The sequence below is a fragment of the Hyalella azteca genome, unplaced genomic scaffold (assembly GCF_000764305.2).
Source record: "Hyalella azteca isolate HAZT.00-mixed unplaced genomic scaffold, Hazt_2.0.2 contig14059, whole genome shotgun sequence".
Taxonomy (NCBI): domain Eukaryota; kingdom Metazoa; phylum Arthropoda; class Malacostraca; order Amphipoda; family Hyalellidae; genus Hyalella; species Hyalella azteca.
In genome coordinates, this window is record NW_025943958.1 from 1 (window position 1) to 16,132 (window position 16,132).

At 36.6% G+C, this 16,132-nt stretch overlaps 3 protein-coding genes across 4 annotated transcripts; all 3 read left to right on the forward strand.

Moving 5' to 3' along the window:
- Positions 1–1,004: 1,004 nt before the first annotated feature.
- Positions 1,005–4,299, forward strand: LOC108672324 (the record flags this gene model as incomplete). The annotated part of the gene is given in 6 exon segments (XM_018159966.1): positions 1,005–1,112; positions 1,365–1,661; positions 2,131–2,200; positions 2,945–3,242; positions 3,717–3,837; positions 3,949–4,299. Coding segments are annotated over 6 exon segments (1,245 nt in total), but the record flags the coding sequence as incomplete, so codon positions are not given.
- Positions 4,300–5,200: 901 nt separating this feature from the next.
- LOC108672325 lies at positions 5,201–8,922 on the forward strand (the record flags this gene model as incomplete). The annotated part of the gene is given in 6 exon segments (XM_047883931.1): positions 5,201–5,353; positions 5,920–6,009; positions 6,370–6,524; positions 7,561–7,716; positions 7,945–8,014; positions 8,619–8,922. Coding segments are annotated over 6 exon segments (852 nt in total).
- Positions 8,923–10,100: 1,178 nt separating this feature from the next.
- On the forward strand, positions 10,101–15,951 carry LOC108672329. 2 transcript variants are annotated; one of them, XM_018159972.2, is made up of 7 exons: positions 10,101–10,181; positions 10,402–10,770; positions 11,166–11,286; positions 11,946–12,167; positions 12,819–12,907; positions 14,590–14,746; positions 15,814–15,951. In XM_018159972.2, the coding sequence occupies exons 1-7, from the start codon at positions 10,125–10,127 to the stop codon at positions 15,861–15,863; spliced, it is 1,065 nt and encodes a 354-aa protein (XP_018015461.1). In that variant the 5' UTR covers positions 10,101–10,124; the 3' UTR covers positions 15,864–15,951. The 2 variants fall into 2 exon arrangements, with proteins under 2 accessions (XP_018015461.1, XP_047739886.1); XM_047883930.1 differs by having other exon boundaries at positions 14,590–14,764; positions 15,814–15,877.
- The last annotated feature ends 181 nt before the right edge of the window (positions 15,952–16,132 follow it).

Consider the following 16,132-nt stretch of genomic DNA (forward strand, 5'->3'; position numbering starts at 1 on the left):
TATGAGAGGCAGGAGCCAGCAATTTATGGTGAGTAAAGCTAGAGTATAGACCTGTATTTTGCACGTTTCAATTTAAGTTTAACTTATCTAGTAAAAAATGGCATCATTTTGAAAAAAAAGCGGTCTAAGTTACCCCATTTTACGGTACTGTTCCATGTGTAATTTTATTTGTATACAGAGTAATTTAAATGAGAATATTTTAGTTCTTTTCATTATCATGGATGGAAATGGAAATTTGATTCTTTTTATTTAGTTTTAATAGCTTCAAACGATCTTAATATTTTGAGATGAATGACTGTGATAATTTCTATTTTTATTAATATTTAAATTTGATTAATAAGTTTATATCTTGTGTATATACATTTTTTATTGATTGAAGTAATTCATCATTACTGAAAGAGGATTCTGTCATGTAAAATTTAAAAACTTTGGCTCAAAAATTGAATTGTGTCTTTAAAAGTACCTAAATAAATATTTTCAGGTCTCTTCAGATACTTTAAACATCTGTAATGACTGTATCCTAATTTTTAATTTTTACATGTCTCTTTTTTGGACTTTCTTAGTTAAATGCTCCTTAAAGGCTGTCACACTTAGAGTATTAAAAGTCACTTAGTAACATTGAATTGTTTTAAAGTTGAATAGTTTTCCAGCATTTTTGCTTGCTTCCGTCAATAAAATTATTTTGAATGTTATGACTGTTTTTCATGACTAAGTAATCTACTGCAATTTTTTCCTTGAAAATTAATACCTAAGTAACCATTTTTTCCCAGAAACCTAGCCTTGATTACAGAATGTGAAACTTATTTGTATAATACCTTTGTAATAGGTACCGGCTTGTTCACTTGTCAGTGCCTCATATATGTATAGTTATGCATAATGCATAGAATTTCAACCAAGTGTGGCAGATTTGAATATATTTTTTACTGTGTTTTGGCTGCTTTAATGCTACTAAAGAAAAAAATTTAATCAATTTTTACTGACTCAATGCTTTTGATAACTTGCAGGTGGATGGTGTACTTCTCAAACTCGCAGTGCATGGCCGTGCTGGCAACCGAGACAGATTGGAAAAACTAGTGAAAGAGTGGACTGCTATTCCTGAAGCTCACGAGCAGGTGACACATTTATTCATGGAATGAAAAATTGATTTATACAATTCTATGCATAGAGTTTCTCATCTTTTCAGGACAGACACATTTATTCATGGAATGAAAAATTGATTTATACAATTCTATGCATAGAGTTTCTCATCTTTTCAGGAAAGGAAATTTGAAAAGAAACCTTTGACCAATAGCCGTTGTTATTTTTTATTTACATCTAGCATTACATACATAAAAGTTATATATAATTGGCAACTGTAATTACAGAGGGAACTTCGTTGGTCTCTGCTGTGCTTGCTGCTGGAGCTGAGTTATAACCCTACAAGTCATCACGTCTCTCCATCACCCTCTTCCAACCATCACGTCTCTCCATCACCCTCTTCCAACCATCACATCTCTCCATCACCCTCTTCCAACCATCAAGTCTCTCCATTACCCTCTTCCAACCATGTTTCTCAATGGCCTGCGGAGACACAGCGGAGCGGCTCACGTATCGAAGCAAACCTCCTACAGCAACTGCTGCCTGATACGCTCCCGCCCTTGCTGCCGGATGAGCCCCTCTCTGTGAGAAGAATGATCCAGAAACTATAGTTTTGAATTGCTCAATAAGAGGTTTTGAACTGCTAAATAAGAGGTTTTGAACTGCTAAATAAGAGGTTTTGAACTGCTCAATAAGAGGTTTTGAACTGCTAAATAAGAGGTTTTGAACTGCTGAATAATAGCTTTTGAACTGCTAAAGCTAATAAATTCTCAAAAACATAGTATTTGGAATTTCTATGCAAGAGTTTAATATTCTAGAATCTATTGTATTTTGAATTTCTATATAAGAATTTAACATTCCGGGAACAGGGGAACTAGTATAGCATTTTGAATTTTGGTATTATGCACAACATTATTTTACTTTTCTATGAAAACATGGATTTTAATGGATGTCTGATTTCCGGTGGCGCCAGTAGATCGTAATTTTAGAAGAATTTATGATTATGCAGGTGTAAACTTCCACAATGTGAATTAATTCATTTCTGCCTTACAGGATTGGTCGGATGCAGATGACGAACCTGAAGATGGAAATACAAAAAATTTGGAATTTGATACAGCTGCAGGTGAGGGCTCTATTTTCTCGTAGTTTAAGGATAAATTTATTGCCTTTAACAAGATGCATTTGACATTAAAATGTGCATTTCAATGCATTTGACATTAAAATGCATTTTAATGCATTTGACATCAAGATGCATTTCAATACGTACTTTTGACATTAAGAGATGCATTTGACATTAATATGTAGGTATTTTTTATGCATTTGACATTTAATATGCATTTGACATTAAGAAAAGTTCTGTCTTGAAGTTTGGAAGATATTTTGGTTGTAGTTGAATTTGTAATTTGTTTAACATCCTGCTATCATGTAAACATTGAGACCGGATTTGGATTTTACATTTTATTTTATTTCTAATTAGTGTTTTTTAAGTGAATTTGACTGGATATTGAATAATTTTCATTTGTAATGATTGATACGTGTTAGTTAATTACTACTGGTGGTCTTTCTTTCTTTCTTTCTTATTTATTCTTAAAGGAGCACTGGAAGCTAGTCCGTAAAGCCCCTTGCCTAAACTGGGTTTAATTGGTACCTAACAGTCTAACAGCTCTGAAAGTGAAAATCGGAAACAAAGAGAGAACACACACGGAAAAATACTACTGGTGGTCTTTTTTCTATATACAATTATTTAGTTATGCCAACCAATACTATTGTGTTGCGCAAATTGGAAAAAACTATTTATAAACTATAACCATACAAGAAGATATGGACAAATTGTAATCTGTTTATTTAATGTGTGTACATATTTCAGGCAATGTGAATTTCTTGCCACACGTGAAATCCTCATCCGTGACCAGCACCCTTTCATCTTCACATGCATCAACTTGTGAACCTTCAGTTAGCCAATCTAATACAGCAACCCATGACAAATCTCGGGTTGGCAACGGCGTGAGTGTCACAGCAACTGATTCTAAGGCAAGCCAGCCTGTTATTTCCAACGAAGCTGAAGCCCTGATTTGCGACAACCTCAGTTCCGCTGAGCTACTCAAAGAAGCTTCTCGTGCACGTCAATGGCTGGACGCGAACACGCGCCAAACTATCGTGGACTGGTGAGATATTCTTGAATGTCTTCGCTGTGAGAAAAATTATTTTACAATTCTGGCTCGCAGCGTAATCTGATATAAATAAATTTACGAGTCAATAATGAAAAATGTATGGGACCTAGAAGAAAAAATAAAACTCAGTACTCACTGCAGTGAGTGACAGAGAGCTCATTTTCTCGTCAATGAAAACGTGAAGTCACGGACGGACAGACAGACAGACAGACTGACATGGCGAGCACAATTGTTCATTTTTTCCATAAATGAGAAAATGTGCTAAAAAGTCCCTATGTAGCGCCAAAAGCTTAGTGTATCTTATTGTATTGTAATCCTTGAGGCATTAAAACAAATTTTCAAATGAATGCAGAGAGACAACAGTTAACTATGTACCAGTTAAATTTATGGTCAAGATGATGTTTTCGATCGACTGATAGAAATTGTAGTGCTAATTGTTATGTGCTTGTTGAATAATTGGTGCAACAGCTACGGTGTGGAACGCGTGTCTGAAGAGGAGCTCGTGATTCGTCTGCTGCAGAGCCTGTTTTGTCCGAGCCTCTTCCGTTCCCTGCTCGACCAAACCCCAGCAACCCCAACCCTAAACCAGGTAAATATTGACCTTAATTAAATTAATATTTGTTCTGAAGATTCATAGATCAATAAGATTAGTCAGCATAGTGAGAAAATTTTTATCGGTTAATACTTATTTTTGTTTCAGGAACGTGTTGAATCTGTGTTGCAGAAGAACTTTCGGCCCATGATAGAGAAACTCGAAGATATAGAAAAAACGTTCACTGGGCTTTATGCCAGAAAAAATATTGGAATTGAAGATTTTTGTGGTGAAAAAACAGCACTCCACACCGAGGAAAAATTGAACTCTAATTCAGCATTTCATGAACTTGGCTCAGATTATCGTCGCAACTCGAACGTTGGAGTGAAAATACCATATGAATGTTCAGCCAAGAGCAGCCTGCGTGAAGCCTTCATAGCAGCGCTGTCTGAGTGGCAAGCGCGCGTCTACCAGAAATTAGAAGAGTTTGTTAACTTCGTCAGAGATGGAAGTTCGTAGTGATGGCTTGCTTAATTAATTATTCTTTTAGATATGTTAATGTCCCATGTTTGTTGAAAAATATTTATTATCTGTCATGAATGATTGGGTTCTGATATCCGATTTGTTCATGGAGTTGATGAATTTTGTATAAGCGCTTGATGTAGCCTGCTAATGATGTAGCCTGTAGCGCTTGATGTAGCCTGTGTAAGTAAGCTTGATGTAGCGCTTGATGTAGCGCTATTATAAGCGCTTGATGTAGCCTGTGTAATTAAATTATCTTATATTACGTGATCTGTGATGCATTGACACTAGGTTGTTTATGAAGTAAGCTTCTTTTGTTTTAGAAGGTTGTAACCTTCTTTTGTTTTAAAAGGTTGTAACTTTCTTTTGTTTAAGAAGGTTGTAACTTTCTTTTGTTTTAGAAGTTTGTTTTAGAAGGTTGTAACCTTCTTTTGTTTTAGAAGGTTGTAACCTTCTTTTGTTTTAGAAGGTTGTAACCTTCTTTTGTTTTAGAAGGTTGTAACCTTCTTTTGTTTTAGAAGGTTGTAACCTTCTTTTGTTTTAGAAGGTTGTAACCTTCTTTTGTTTTAGAAGGTTGTAACCTTCTTTTGTTTTAGAAGGTTGTAACCTTCTTTTGTTTTAGAAGGTTGTAACCTTCTTTTGTTTTAGAAGGTTGTAACCTTCTTTTGTTTTAGAAGGTTGTAACCTTCTTTTGTTTTAGAAGGTTGTAACCTTCTTTTGTTTTAGAAGGTTGTAACCTTCTTTTGTTTTAGAAGGTTGTAACCTTCTTTTGTTTTAGAAGGTTGTAACCTTCTTTTGTTTTAGAAGGTTGTAACCTTCTTTTGTTNGCAGACTGCTTGGATAAAATTAGCTTGAATTTAGATATGAAGTAGAAAAAGCTTTTTACATCTGCCCGCAGACTGCTTGGAGCTCTGCTGCACAGTCTGGACACTTGCTGTACAGCTGCATCACGCAGTCTGCTGCTGCAGCTGCTGATGCGAACTCTGCAGCCTCTGCTGCACGCTCTGCTGCAGCATCCTGCAGAGACTGTCATGCCTTCCATCGTTTACAGGTCAGAGATTTTGTTTTTTCGTTTTTCTCTTTATTGAGTCTCAACTCATTAATACTTTACAGGGTGGAATTAACTTAGATCTTGTTTTTATATATTGGCTCTCAACTCATTAATACTTTACAGGGTGGAATAAATTTAAATCTTGTTTTCATATATTGGATCTCATCTCATTAATACTTTATAGGGTGTAATTAACTTGTGTCTTGTTTTAATATATTGGGTCTCAACTCAATAATGCTGCGTAGAAATGATTAAACATTTCTCAGTGGTAAATAATAAGTAATCATAAACTCTGTTAAAATATTGAATACCACCAGTGACATTTTGTGTAGCCCAAAAGTAGGCCAATTCCAACCTACTATTACGAAAAATTTTTAATATAACGTGTTATATAACGTGCAATATAGCTTGTATAGTACCTATGGCAGGAAATATAACATGTAATATAACGTATAATACCTAACGTATAATATGACGCGTAATATAACATGCAATATAACATAAAATATAACGTATAATATAACGTGTGATATAAGGTATAATCCTGCAATAACTTTTTCTTGCAGAGATTTCCACATTGACGTAAGAAGCTTACAGTTTTGGGATGAGGCATATCAAGAGCCTGCCATCCTCATGGAGCATATCAAACAGATTCCGTAAGTTATATTACTTGTTATTATATAAATATACAACTTACAAATTCCGTAAGTTACCTCTATTACTTGTTATTATATAAATATATAACTTACTCATTCCGTAAGTTATATTTGTTTTCCTAATACCAAATTTCCTATGTTCATTTTGCTTATGCATTTATCCTATTCACTTACTACCAATTCAAATTAATCCTACAAGATAATTGTTTGTTTCCTATTGTGACACTTCCTGCGTTCTTCTTGCATGTACATTTATCCTATTCGCTTCCTCCTAATACCAATTTTATCGCATACAACTTCCTTGTACAAGATAATTGTTTGTTTCTTACTTGTGACGCTGAATTTATGAATTTTCCCCAGCGGGCTGACATGTTTCCTGCCTATCATGGAGACGCTGCGCACGACAGCCAAGAGCAGAGAGCTGGTGTCAGCGCTGCAGCTGTCCAGTGATTGGTTGCGAGCTGACTACGAGAACGCTGACCAGACTGCTGCTGTCAGCCTGCGTCATGACAGTCGTGAGTGTCAGCAGGCAATCACTGTCTGTTGTATTGGAATGATTGTGCTGTGACAGTTGTAAGTGTCAGCAGGCAATCACTGTCTGTTGTATTGGAATGATTGTGCTATGACAGTTGTNCTGTCTCTTATACACATCTAGATGTGTATAAGAGACAGGGCAATCACTGTCTGTTGTATTGCAATGATTGTGCTATGACAGTCGTGAGTGTCAGCAGGCAAACACTGTCTGTTGTATTGTAATGATTGTGCTATGACAGTTGTGAGTGTCAGCAGGCAAACACTGTCTGTTGTATTGTAATGATTGTGCTGTGACAGTCGTAGGTAGCAGCAGCATCACAATTTGTTTTGAATAAATGATGTGTTCACTTCATTATTATTTATTGACTATTTCCAGTAGGAGAAGAAAGCATTACTAGTTATGTATGGTCAAGTTCATATTAGATTCATAATAATAATTATTATTGTCATAATAATTATTAGATTCATAATAATCTATTGCATTATTGATTAATTAGCTTGAATTGCCTAATTAACTGAGGTCAAAATTTCAAGAAAATAATGGACAATATTCATAGGTTTGGATAATCCTGAACCATGAATGTTTTAATTCATTCGTTAACCATGAATGTTAATTATTTTTCAATTAAATCTTAGCTGTAGAGACTAACTAGATTAATTAACGAGATTGCGAATTAGATCTTAATTATTAAGCAGATTATGATTAAGTTATTAATCTTAGCTGTAGGGACTAACTAGATTAATTAACGAGATTGCGAATTAGATCTTAATTATTAAGCAGATTATGATTAAGTTATTAATCTTAGCTGTAGGGACTAACTAGATTAATTAACGAGATTGCGAATTAGATCTTAATTATTAAGCAGATTATGATTAAGTTATTAATCTTAGCTGTGGAGACTAACTAGATTAATTAACGAGATTGCGAATTAGAGCAATTATTAAGCAGATTATGATTAAGTTATAATAAGACTGATAATATTACTAACGATCACAATAATTTTTATTTGCTCATAGATGTGGATGCTTACAACGTGCTGTTGCGCCACGTCCAAAAGCTCACAGCCGATGTTCTGCCGCATGTGAGTCGTGATGACCCACTCTCAGACGCCCTGCAATCTGCCTTGTCGCTGCCTGAATACGACCCCTTCCTTCTTAAATATAACAGTCGAGGTCAGCTCAATGTTTTGTGTCATAAAATGCAAAGATGAAATACATTGAGGATAAATATAATATATTTGTATTCAATATTTATACTTAATTTATATTATATACAAATTTAACCAATACAGTCAAGGTCATCTCAGTGTTAGGTTGTGCTAAAAATGAGAAAAATTTTGCGTTAAATAGTTTAAAATTTTTAGTGGATCGTACTTTAACTTAATGCCAAGTGGATCGCAGGTAGCGAACAACCGACTCCAAATGTTGCGAATGGTGACAACATTCACAATGGCAGCTCCATTCATGAGCCGTGAGTTGATGTATAATAAAAAATAGAAATATAGAAAAAATAGAAATATAGAAAAAATAGAAATATAGAAAAAATAGAAATATATAAAAAAATAGTCTGTATATAATCCATGCAAATTTTATAATCGGATTATCCCGAATCCTGTTTGTAAGTAACAAATCTACTTTTCATATACAAATCTGTATATGAAATAATTAAGACAATGTTTGGGTTATATTAAACAGGTATAGTTAATTTTTAACTGGCTCACTTCTGTCCCCTAATAACCTGGGCTTTTTGTGGTTGCTGGAAACTTGAATGCTAATTTCATCTCACTGTAGGTCTATCAATAATTTTATATTTTATTTTTATAATTGATTGATGAATTGGTTGATCTAGAAATGTTAGTTCTAATCAACACTAATAGCCAACTAACTCGTAAACAAATAAACAGCCAATAATTATTATCCTGCAAATATTTTTATTTACTTGTTGTATGCAAATATACCATAATATTGTTGTTATGGTATATATTTATGGTATATTCGTAAATATACCATAAATGCATAAGTACAATTTCACATCATAAATTATATCATAATAACCAATGCTGTTACTTGCCCAGATGGTTAGGAGAGGTGCACGCGAGTAGCCCGGTGTGCAGTGGCCTATATTTATGGTATGTTCGTAAATATACCATAAATATAATTTACCATGGTAAATTATATCATAATAACCATTGCTGTTACTTGCCCAGATGGTTAGGAGAGGTGCGCGCGAGTAGCCCGGTGTGCAGTGGCCTATATTTATGGTATATTCGTAAATATACCATAAATATAATTTACCATGGTAAATTATATCATAATAACCATTGCTGTTACTTGCCCAGATGGTTAGGAGAGGTGCGCGCGAGTAGNTGTTGTGTTTAACTCTATGCGATTACCTCTTGTTGTGTTTAACTCTATGCGATTACCTCTTCTTGTGTTTAACTCTATACGATTACCTCTTCTTGTGTTTAACTCTACACTCACTAAAATAAATGGGTCATGCTAAGTTAGTAGCATTTTCTCTTATTTAGCACTGATGCGTCCTTTTGCCGGACAAAACTGCGTCAGGATTGCCACACAAGGGCAAGAAGTACATCGCTATGTTTATAAAGTCTTTAATTTTTCTGTGTATATGTCTATTCACGTTTAATATATTAACGTTTAGCACCCATGCATGTCTATTGACGTTCAATATATTAACGTTACCATGTCTATTGAAGTTTTATCTAGTTACTAGGTCTAGTAGATGTAGGTATCTGTCGGTAACCCTCGTTATCATGCCTGTAGCTACGTAGAGCATTAATGACGGTTCGTAAAATTGTATGGAACAAGGTAATTTTTCGGTACCTATTTCATAATTTGTGGCCAGTCAACCAATTTAACGGTCAGATAATGCGATAGGCAAATCCAAATTAAAATTGCCGTAAAATTTTGAAATACCAGCTTTTGGACAATTTATTGCTTCTGTTTTTTTTTTCATTTCCGTGTGGTCCGATGATCTTGATGTTATGAATTCCGTGTATTTCATTGTTAAGACAGACGTGAAAAGTTAATTTATTTTTTGTCTGTTTTACTAAATTAGGTGAGGTCAAAAAGTGAATAAAGTTCGTCTGTTTCACCAGAACAGAGAATGCGATAAAAATTTGCTTGTTTGAACAGAACAGAGACTGTAGGAATGCAGTTTAATTTCTCATCTGTTTGACCAAATTACGAAAGACGATAAGAGAATAAGTATATTCAGTCTTTCTGAAGAGAAGAACAGAGAGCGCAATCATACAATGAGAACAAAGAATACTTATTAACTAGGAGGCCAGGCGGTTAAGCACAGCAAAATTGAAAGTGAGTTGTAAGTTCGAGACTGCAACAAGCTGTGAATGTTCAGTGACGTTTAAGAATCGGCAACAGCCAACATAAACGCTGAGTCGCTGATACTGCTGTATTATTATTTTGTATTTACCCTCGGCCTCAGCCTCTCTTTAAAAACCCTCCGCTTTGCCACTATGCTTATTAATATATTACCACTCGTTAATATATTCGTGTACATTATTGTTGCAGGCGAGCACGTTTCTGCTCTGTGCAGCGTGATGCTCCTACAGCCTTCAAACATCCTTAAGGGCTTCACTGCTGCGCTCCTAGAGAAGGTCTTTACTATTTTATCGCAATAATTATTTAAGATTTTATCTCTCTGCTCATGTTTTAGACGTATAAATGACTTTCATTTTCCAGCCCTATTAAAAATACTGGCGTTACAGCTTTTCTCTAATTGTTCGATTGGGTTTAAATGATGATTATGTATGCAAAATGATTCATTTGGTTAGGCATCTATTTATTCAGGATTGTATTGTATATCTATTTCTTCAGGACTTTTTATGTGAAACAATAAACACGGCTTACTTGACCACCGAACTGCGGGACTGTTTGGAAAAAGTCCACCCCAAAGTCGCCAGTTTATTTTCCGTCGTCGCAAGGAAGCCATCAACGTGCAGCTGCCAGAGCACTCCTGGTACCCTGACTCCTATGAGCGGCGCATCCTACAGCGGGAATAAAAAACCGTGTGAAATTCATCCTCAAATGAATAACGATCCTCAGAGTCTGAATGTGGGGATGAATTCTCAAGACTACGAACTTCTTCGCGAGTTTTTCGACGATGAAGAACTGAAGCTCTTGGATTTGTCGAGACTGGGCGCTCTGGAGGCTAAGGATCTGTCGCATGTCTGTATCGTCTACGCGGTGAGTTTGTTAGTAATAGTATTTTAAATTATCACGGCAACTAGAGTGCTTAAGAGTCAAAATGAAGCATTACTAATTTTTTAATAATATTGGGGATAATCAAGACGCATCCTTACGCGAAAAAATTTATTGTCAGACCAGCTCTAGGAAATCTCGATACTTATTTGAGATTTAAATAGTGATAAACACATGAGGCTCGATAACCGATAGGGTATTAATTAAAGAGTTCACTATATTTATATCGCGGTTAAAACTATTTTTATCCAAAGGACTGTCATAAGAACATTATCAAAAGAACATAATCCATCATCTTATATTATCCAAAGGACTGTACCATAAGATTCATCGCAGGATTTAATTCACTGAATGAATAAATGAATGTGTTTGGCTTGAAGGGTCGTTGGCCGTGGAGTGCCGTGCTGCCAGCTGACATCGTGCAGCACTACAACTCAGTGCTGCACTTCTGCTTCCGTCTGCAGCAACCGCTGCATGTGCTGCACGCTCTTAACTTTAAAGGTTTCTTTTAGCTTTAATCTAAATTATTAAAATTCAGTTTATTTCATGATCTATAGATGCTTTCAAATCTATAGAGGTTTCAGAACATTAATTTTGTATGAACTTATGAAGACATTCATTCACTTGTTCATATTTACGAATCTTGCTGTAGTGTAGATTAGAATTGGGATATATAGACCGACGCAAACAATTTAGCGATGAACCTGCACCCAACGTGAAGATGTGAGCGTTAGTAATGGAATCCAGAGTTTTTAGTGTTGAAACCGAACTTTTCTTTCACGACTGTCCGTCTCTGACCGTGACTAACTCGTGTCCATCTCTGTCACGACTGTCCACATCTCACCATGACTGTTATCGTGCCCATCTCTATTATGACTGTCCACCTCTGACCATGACTTATCGTGTCCATCTCTGTCACGACTGTCCACCTCTGACCATGACTTATCGTGCCCATCTCTATTACGACTGTCCACCTCTGACCATGACTTATCGTGCCCATCTCTATTACGACTGTCCTTCTCTATCACGACTGTCCACCTCTGACCATGACTGTTATCGTGCCCATCTCTGTCACGACTTTCCACCTCTGACTATGACTGTTATCGTGACTGTCCATCACGACTGTCCACCTCTGACCATGACCATGTTCGGTTCGCCAGACATGCGCACATATGAGGTGGTCGCCAGTGCCCCCGCCGACACCTCCCCGGACGATGGCCCCCTCAGGAGCCGCCTCCTGAGGCTGCAGCTACTGCGGCACTGGCTACTGCATTTCTGCCGCGCCCTTCACGATCACTTCACCACCGTCGTCATCCTGCCCTTCAAGCACGCCCTTCATCAACTCCTTTCCTCCAGACCTCCACTTCAACACTTCCTCACTGGTGAGTTACACTTCGATGTTTAGTTGCTAATTTATAATAGCATGAATATTTCGTGGGAAACGCGCGAATTGCATTACTTTGCTAAGGTTGCGAGGTCATACAATTTTTGTGGTATATTTATATATATTAAAATTAATGTCTTTAGTGAAGAGCACCAATTTGTCGATTCTTAATCTTTATTATCTGCCTTCGTTGCCAATTAATAACTCGAGCTTTGTTGCTTAAGAAAGACCTTAGCCTACCCGACGTGATTTTCTTCATAGTTGTTAATATTTTGGAGTCAATACGTCACATTCAGGCATCGTTATGCGCTGTGAGCTGACAGAAGAGTTTGTAGTTTTGTACAATTTGTGTGAAGTTCAATTTACAGTGTCGAAATTTACTGATATCAAATAATGTCGTGTGTAGGACATTTTCTCATTTATGAAAAAAATGCACTATTGTGCTCGTCATGTCCGTCTGTCTGTCCGTGACTTCATGTTTTCGTCGACGAGAAAATGCGCTCTCTGTCACTCACTGCAGTAGTACTGAGTTATATTTTTTTATATTTACGATGTCGTAGTTTGGGTGCAATTTAATTTGCGATGTCGTAACTTAACAATTTAAAGAAATATTGCAAATTTAATTAGCGATGTCGTAATTGGTGCACAGAACACGCGCGGCTGGTGACAGAGCTGCGTCAACGTTGCCTCCTCAGCGGCGGCGACTCGGAGTCGCCAGCACAACTTGCCCTCAAGCAGGTCACTTCAGATAGTATTTATTTTAGAATAGAATAAAATAGAATAAAAGTGTTGGCGTTGAAGAAATAGGCCCATGGCCTGTTGCCGATTCTTGAACTTTTCGTGACTAGATTCACAAGGGATCCGGCCTTTGGAACCAGATCTTTCCATAACTGACGATTGATTGAGATAGCAGCTGGACTAATTGCCTGATCCGTAATTTGCTAGGCATTTTAAGACTGAACATATGCTCCTGCATAGCTTCGTCTGGACTTATTGCCTGGTCCGTAATTTGCTAGGCATTTTAAGACTGAACATATGCTCCTGCATAGCTTCGTCTAGTCTGTTTTTGAAGATGTTCATACTCGGAGCTTCAACGATGCTATCAGGGAGGCTGTTCCACATGTCGGTGACTCGAAGCGAGAAGAAATGTTGTCATCACAACAGATTCCATTACCTTGCAAACGACACTTGTCAAACTGACAGGGCGATAGTTGCCCGGGCAGCTTTTGTCACCTTTTTTGAACAATGGTGTCACTTGAGCTTCTTTCCAGTCAGCCGGCAACATTCCTTCGTTCAAAGTTTTCCATGAATTTTCATAGAATAGTGAGATGGGTAACTAGTCTAGAATTTCTTCAATACTAATTTTCAACCAATAATGAGATGGAAACCCATTCTAGAATTTATATTTTTTTTTAATTGTTATCGAGGTATTTACAAATTTATTTTCCGTAAATTTTCATAGAATACCAGTGAGATGGGTAACTAGTCTAGATTTTCTTTTATACCTATTTTCAACCAATAATGAAATGGAAAACCATTCTAGAATTTATATTTTGAACGAATTTTTCACGAGGTATTCACCAATTTAGATGGAAAACCATTCCAGCAAGTCATTTTCCTACTGAATTTTTTAAAATTTGTATACTTTTAGTATTTTATATTCTTATATTTAATCAAGAAAAGATTCTATACTTTCTTTCTAATCCTTACAGGTTTGAACTTTCTAAACATAAACATAATTTCCTCGTCAAGTCTTTTGCCAGTTTATTTCAATTCGAACAAATGTCTACTCGCTTATTTTTTTACTATGCTAATGTCTACTAATAGTTATGGTTGCATCTGTATGTAGATAAAGTAAAAATTGATGTCCAAGATCGTTCTAAATTATATAATCTGATTACTGATGCAACTTGTGCATGATTATAATTAACTTGTGCTACGCTTGTGCACGATTATTCTCTTTCTGTAAAATAGTTGCGGAATAAAAGTTTCAGCTGTAGTTAAATCGATATAATAAATCCCTGAAATAAATCTAGAGAATTTTAAATTAAATAATATAATTAGGAATGTATTTATCATGATTTTTATTTCAGTTTGTATTTTTATCATCTTGCTAATATCATTGGACAAATATCATAGGACTAATATCATCGTGCTAATACAATATAATCAGACTAATATCATTGGACTAATATCATTGGGCTAATACCATCGTGCTAATACCATTGGACTACTATCGTCAGGCTAATATCATTGTACTAATATCATTGCACTGATATCATCGCTCTAATATCATTGTACTGATATCATCGCTCTAATATCATTGTACTGATATCATTGGACTAACATTGCACTACTATCATCGTACTAATATCATTGGACTAATATCATTGCACTAATATCCTGGTGTTTGTGTGCAGGTGGTGTGGGTGGTGCAGGAGGTGGGGGGTGCGTGGCGTAGGGGAGGGTGTGGGCAGGCTGAGCTGTGCAGGCTGGAGGCGAGCTACGCGGCCTGCCACCGCTTCCTGCTGCGCCTCATAACAGCGCTGGCCAAGACGGCGGACCAGTACCAGCATCGTGAGTAGTACCATCATCGTGAGTACTGCTACCATCATCGTGAGTACTACCATCATCGTGAGTACTACCATCATCGTGAGTACTACCATCATCGTGAGTACTACCATCATCGTGAGTACTACCATCATCGTGAGTACTNGTAGGTAGTGCTACCATCATCGCGAGTAGGTAGAGCCACCATCATCGCGAGTAGGTAGTGCTACCATCATCGTGAGTAGGTAGTGCTACCATCACCGTGAGTAGGTAGTGCTACCATCATCGTGAGTAGGTAGTGCTACCATCATCGCGAGTAGGTAGTGCTACCATCATCGTGAGTAAGTAGTGCTACCATCATCGCGAGTAGGTAGCGCTACCATCATCGTGAGTAGGTAGTGCTACCATCATCGCGAGTAGGTAGGTAGTGCTACCATCATCGTGAGTAGGTAGCGCTACCATCATCGTGAGTAGGTAGTGCTACCATCATCGCGAGTAGGTAGGTAGTGCTACCATCATCGCGAGTAGGTAGTGCTACCATCATCGTGAGTAGGTAGTGCTACCATCATCGCGAGTAGGTAGGTAGTGCTACAATCATCGCGAGTAGGTAGTGCTACCATCATCGTGAGTAGGTAGTGCTACCATCATCGCGATTAGGTAGCGCTACCATCATCGTGAGTACTGTTACCATCATAATATGAAGTATAATATTAAACATTGTGCTGCGTTATGTGAGCTAATGTGAACAACAAAAGCTCTAGTTTTAATCCCAAGTCAACATATTGAAATGTATTTAAATTCTGGCTTGCTTACTTTAAAATTAAACATTAATGCATAATAAACATCCATTGAATTCGAACAGAGCAAGGCAAACGTTATTAACCAGATTATAGTAACAGTCAGTGGATAGTATAGATATCAGCCATTATCAACGTGGAAGGCAATCGCTATTAACCAGATTATATCAACTAATAAACAACAGTCAGTGGATATGTATAGTTATCAGTCATTATCATAGTGGAAGAGCATTTTTATTAGCATTTCATCATTCCCGATTAACATTTATTCATTAACCCAAAATACGTTTTTTTCAGTGACGGCGCTGGCGACGGTACTAGGAAGTAGTTGCCCAATCAACGTGTAAACCATCACTGCGAGCGAAGCATACGAATTTAAATAATGAAAGATTTCCACAAATATTTTATTCATTTGCGATGTTTATAACTTGATAATCTCTGGAATTTATTAAAATATTTTTTATTACTCCACTTATCTTTTCCCATTGATCGACGATCGGAAAATTAATTATGACCGAGGATGTGTCGGAAGTTAAATTGAAATGCCTACCAAATAATTCGGTATTTCGCTATCATGTAGAATTTAAATTCAAAGTCATCTCAATTTGCAAGAAAC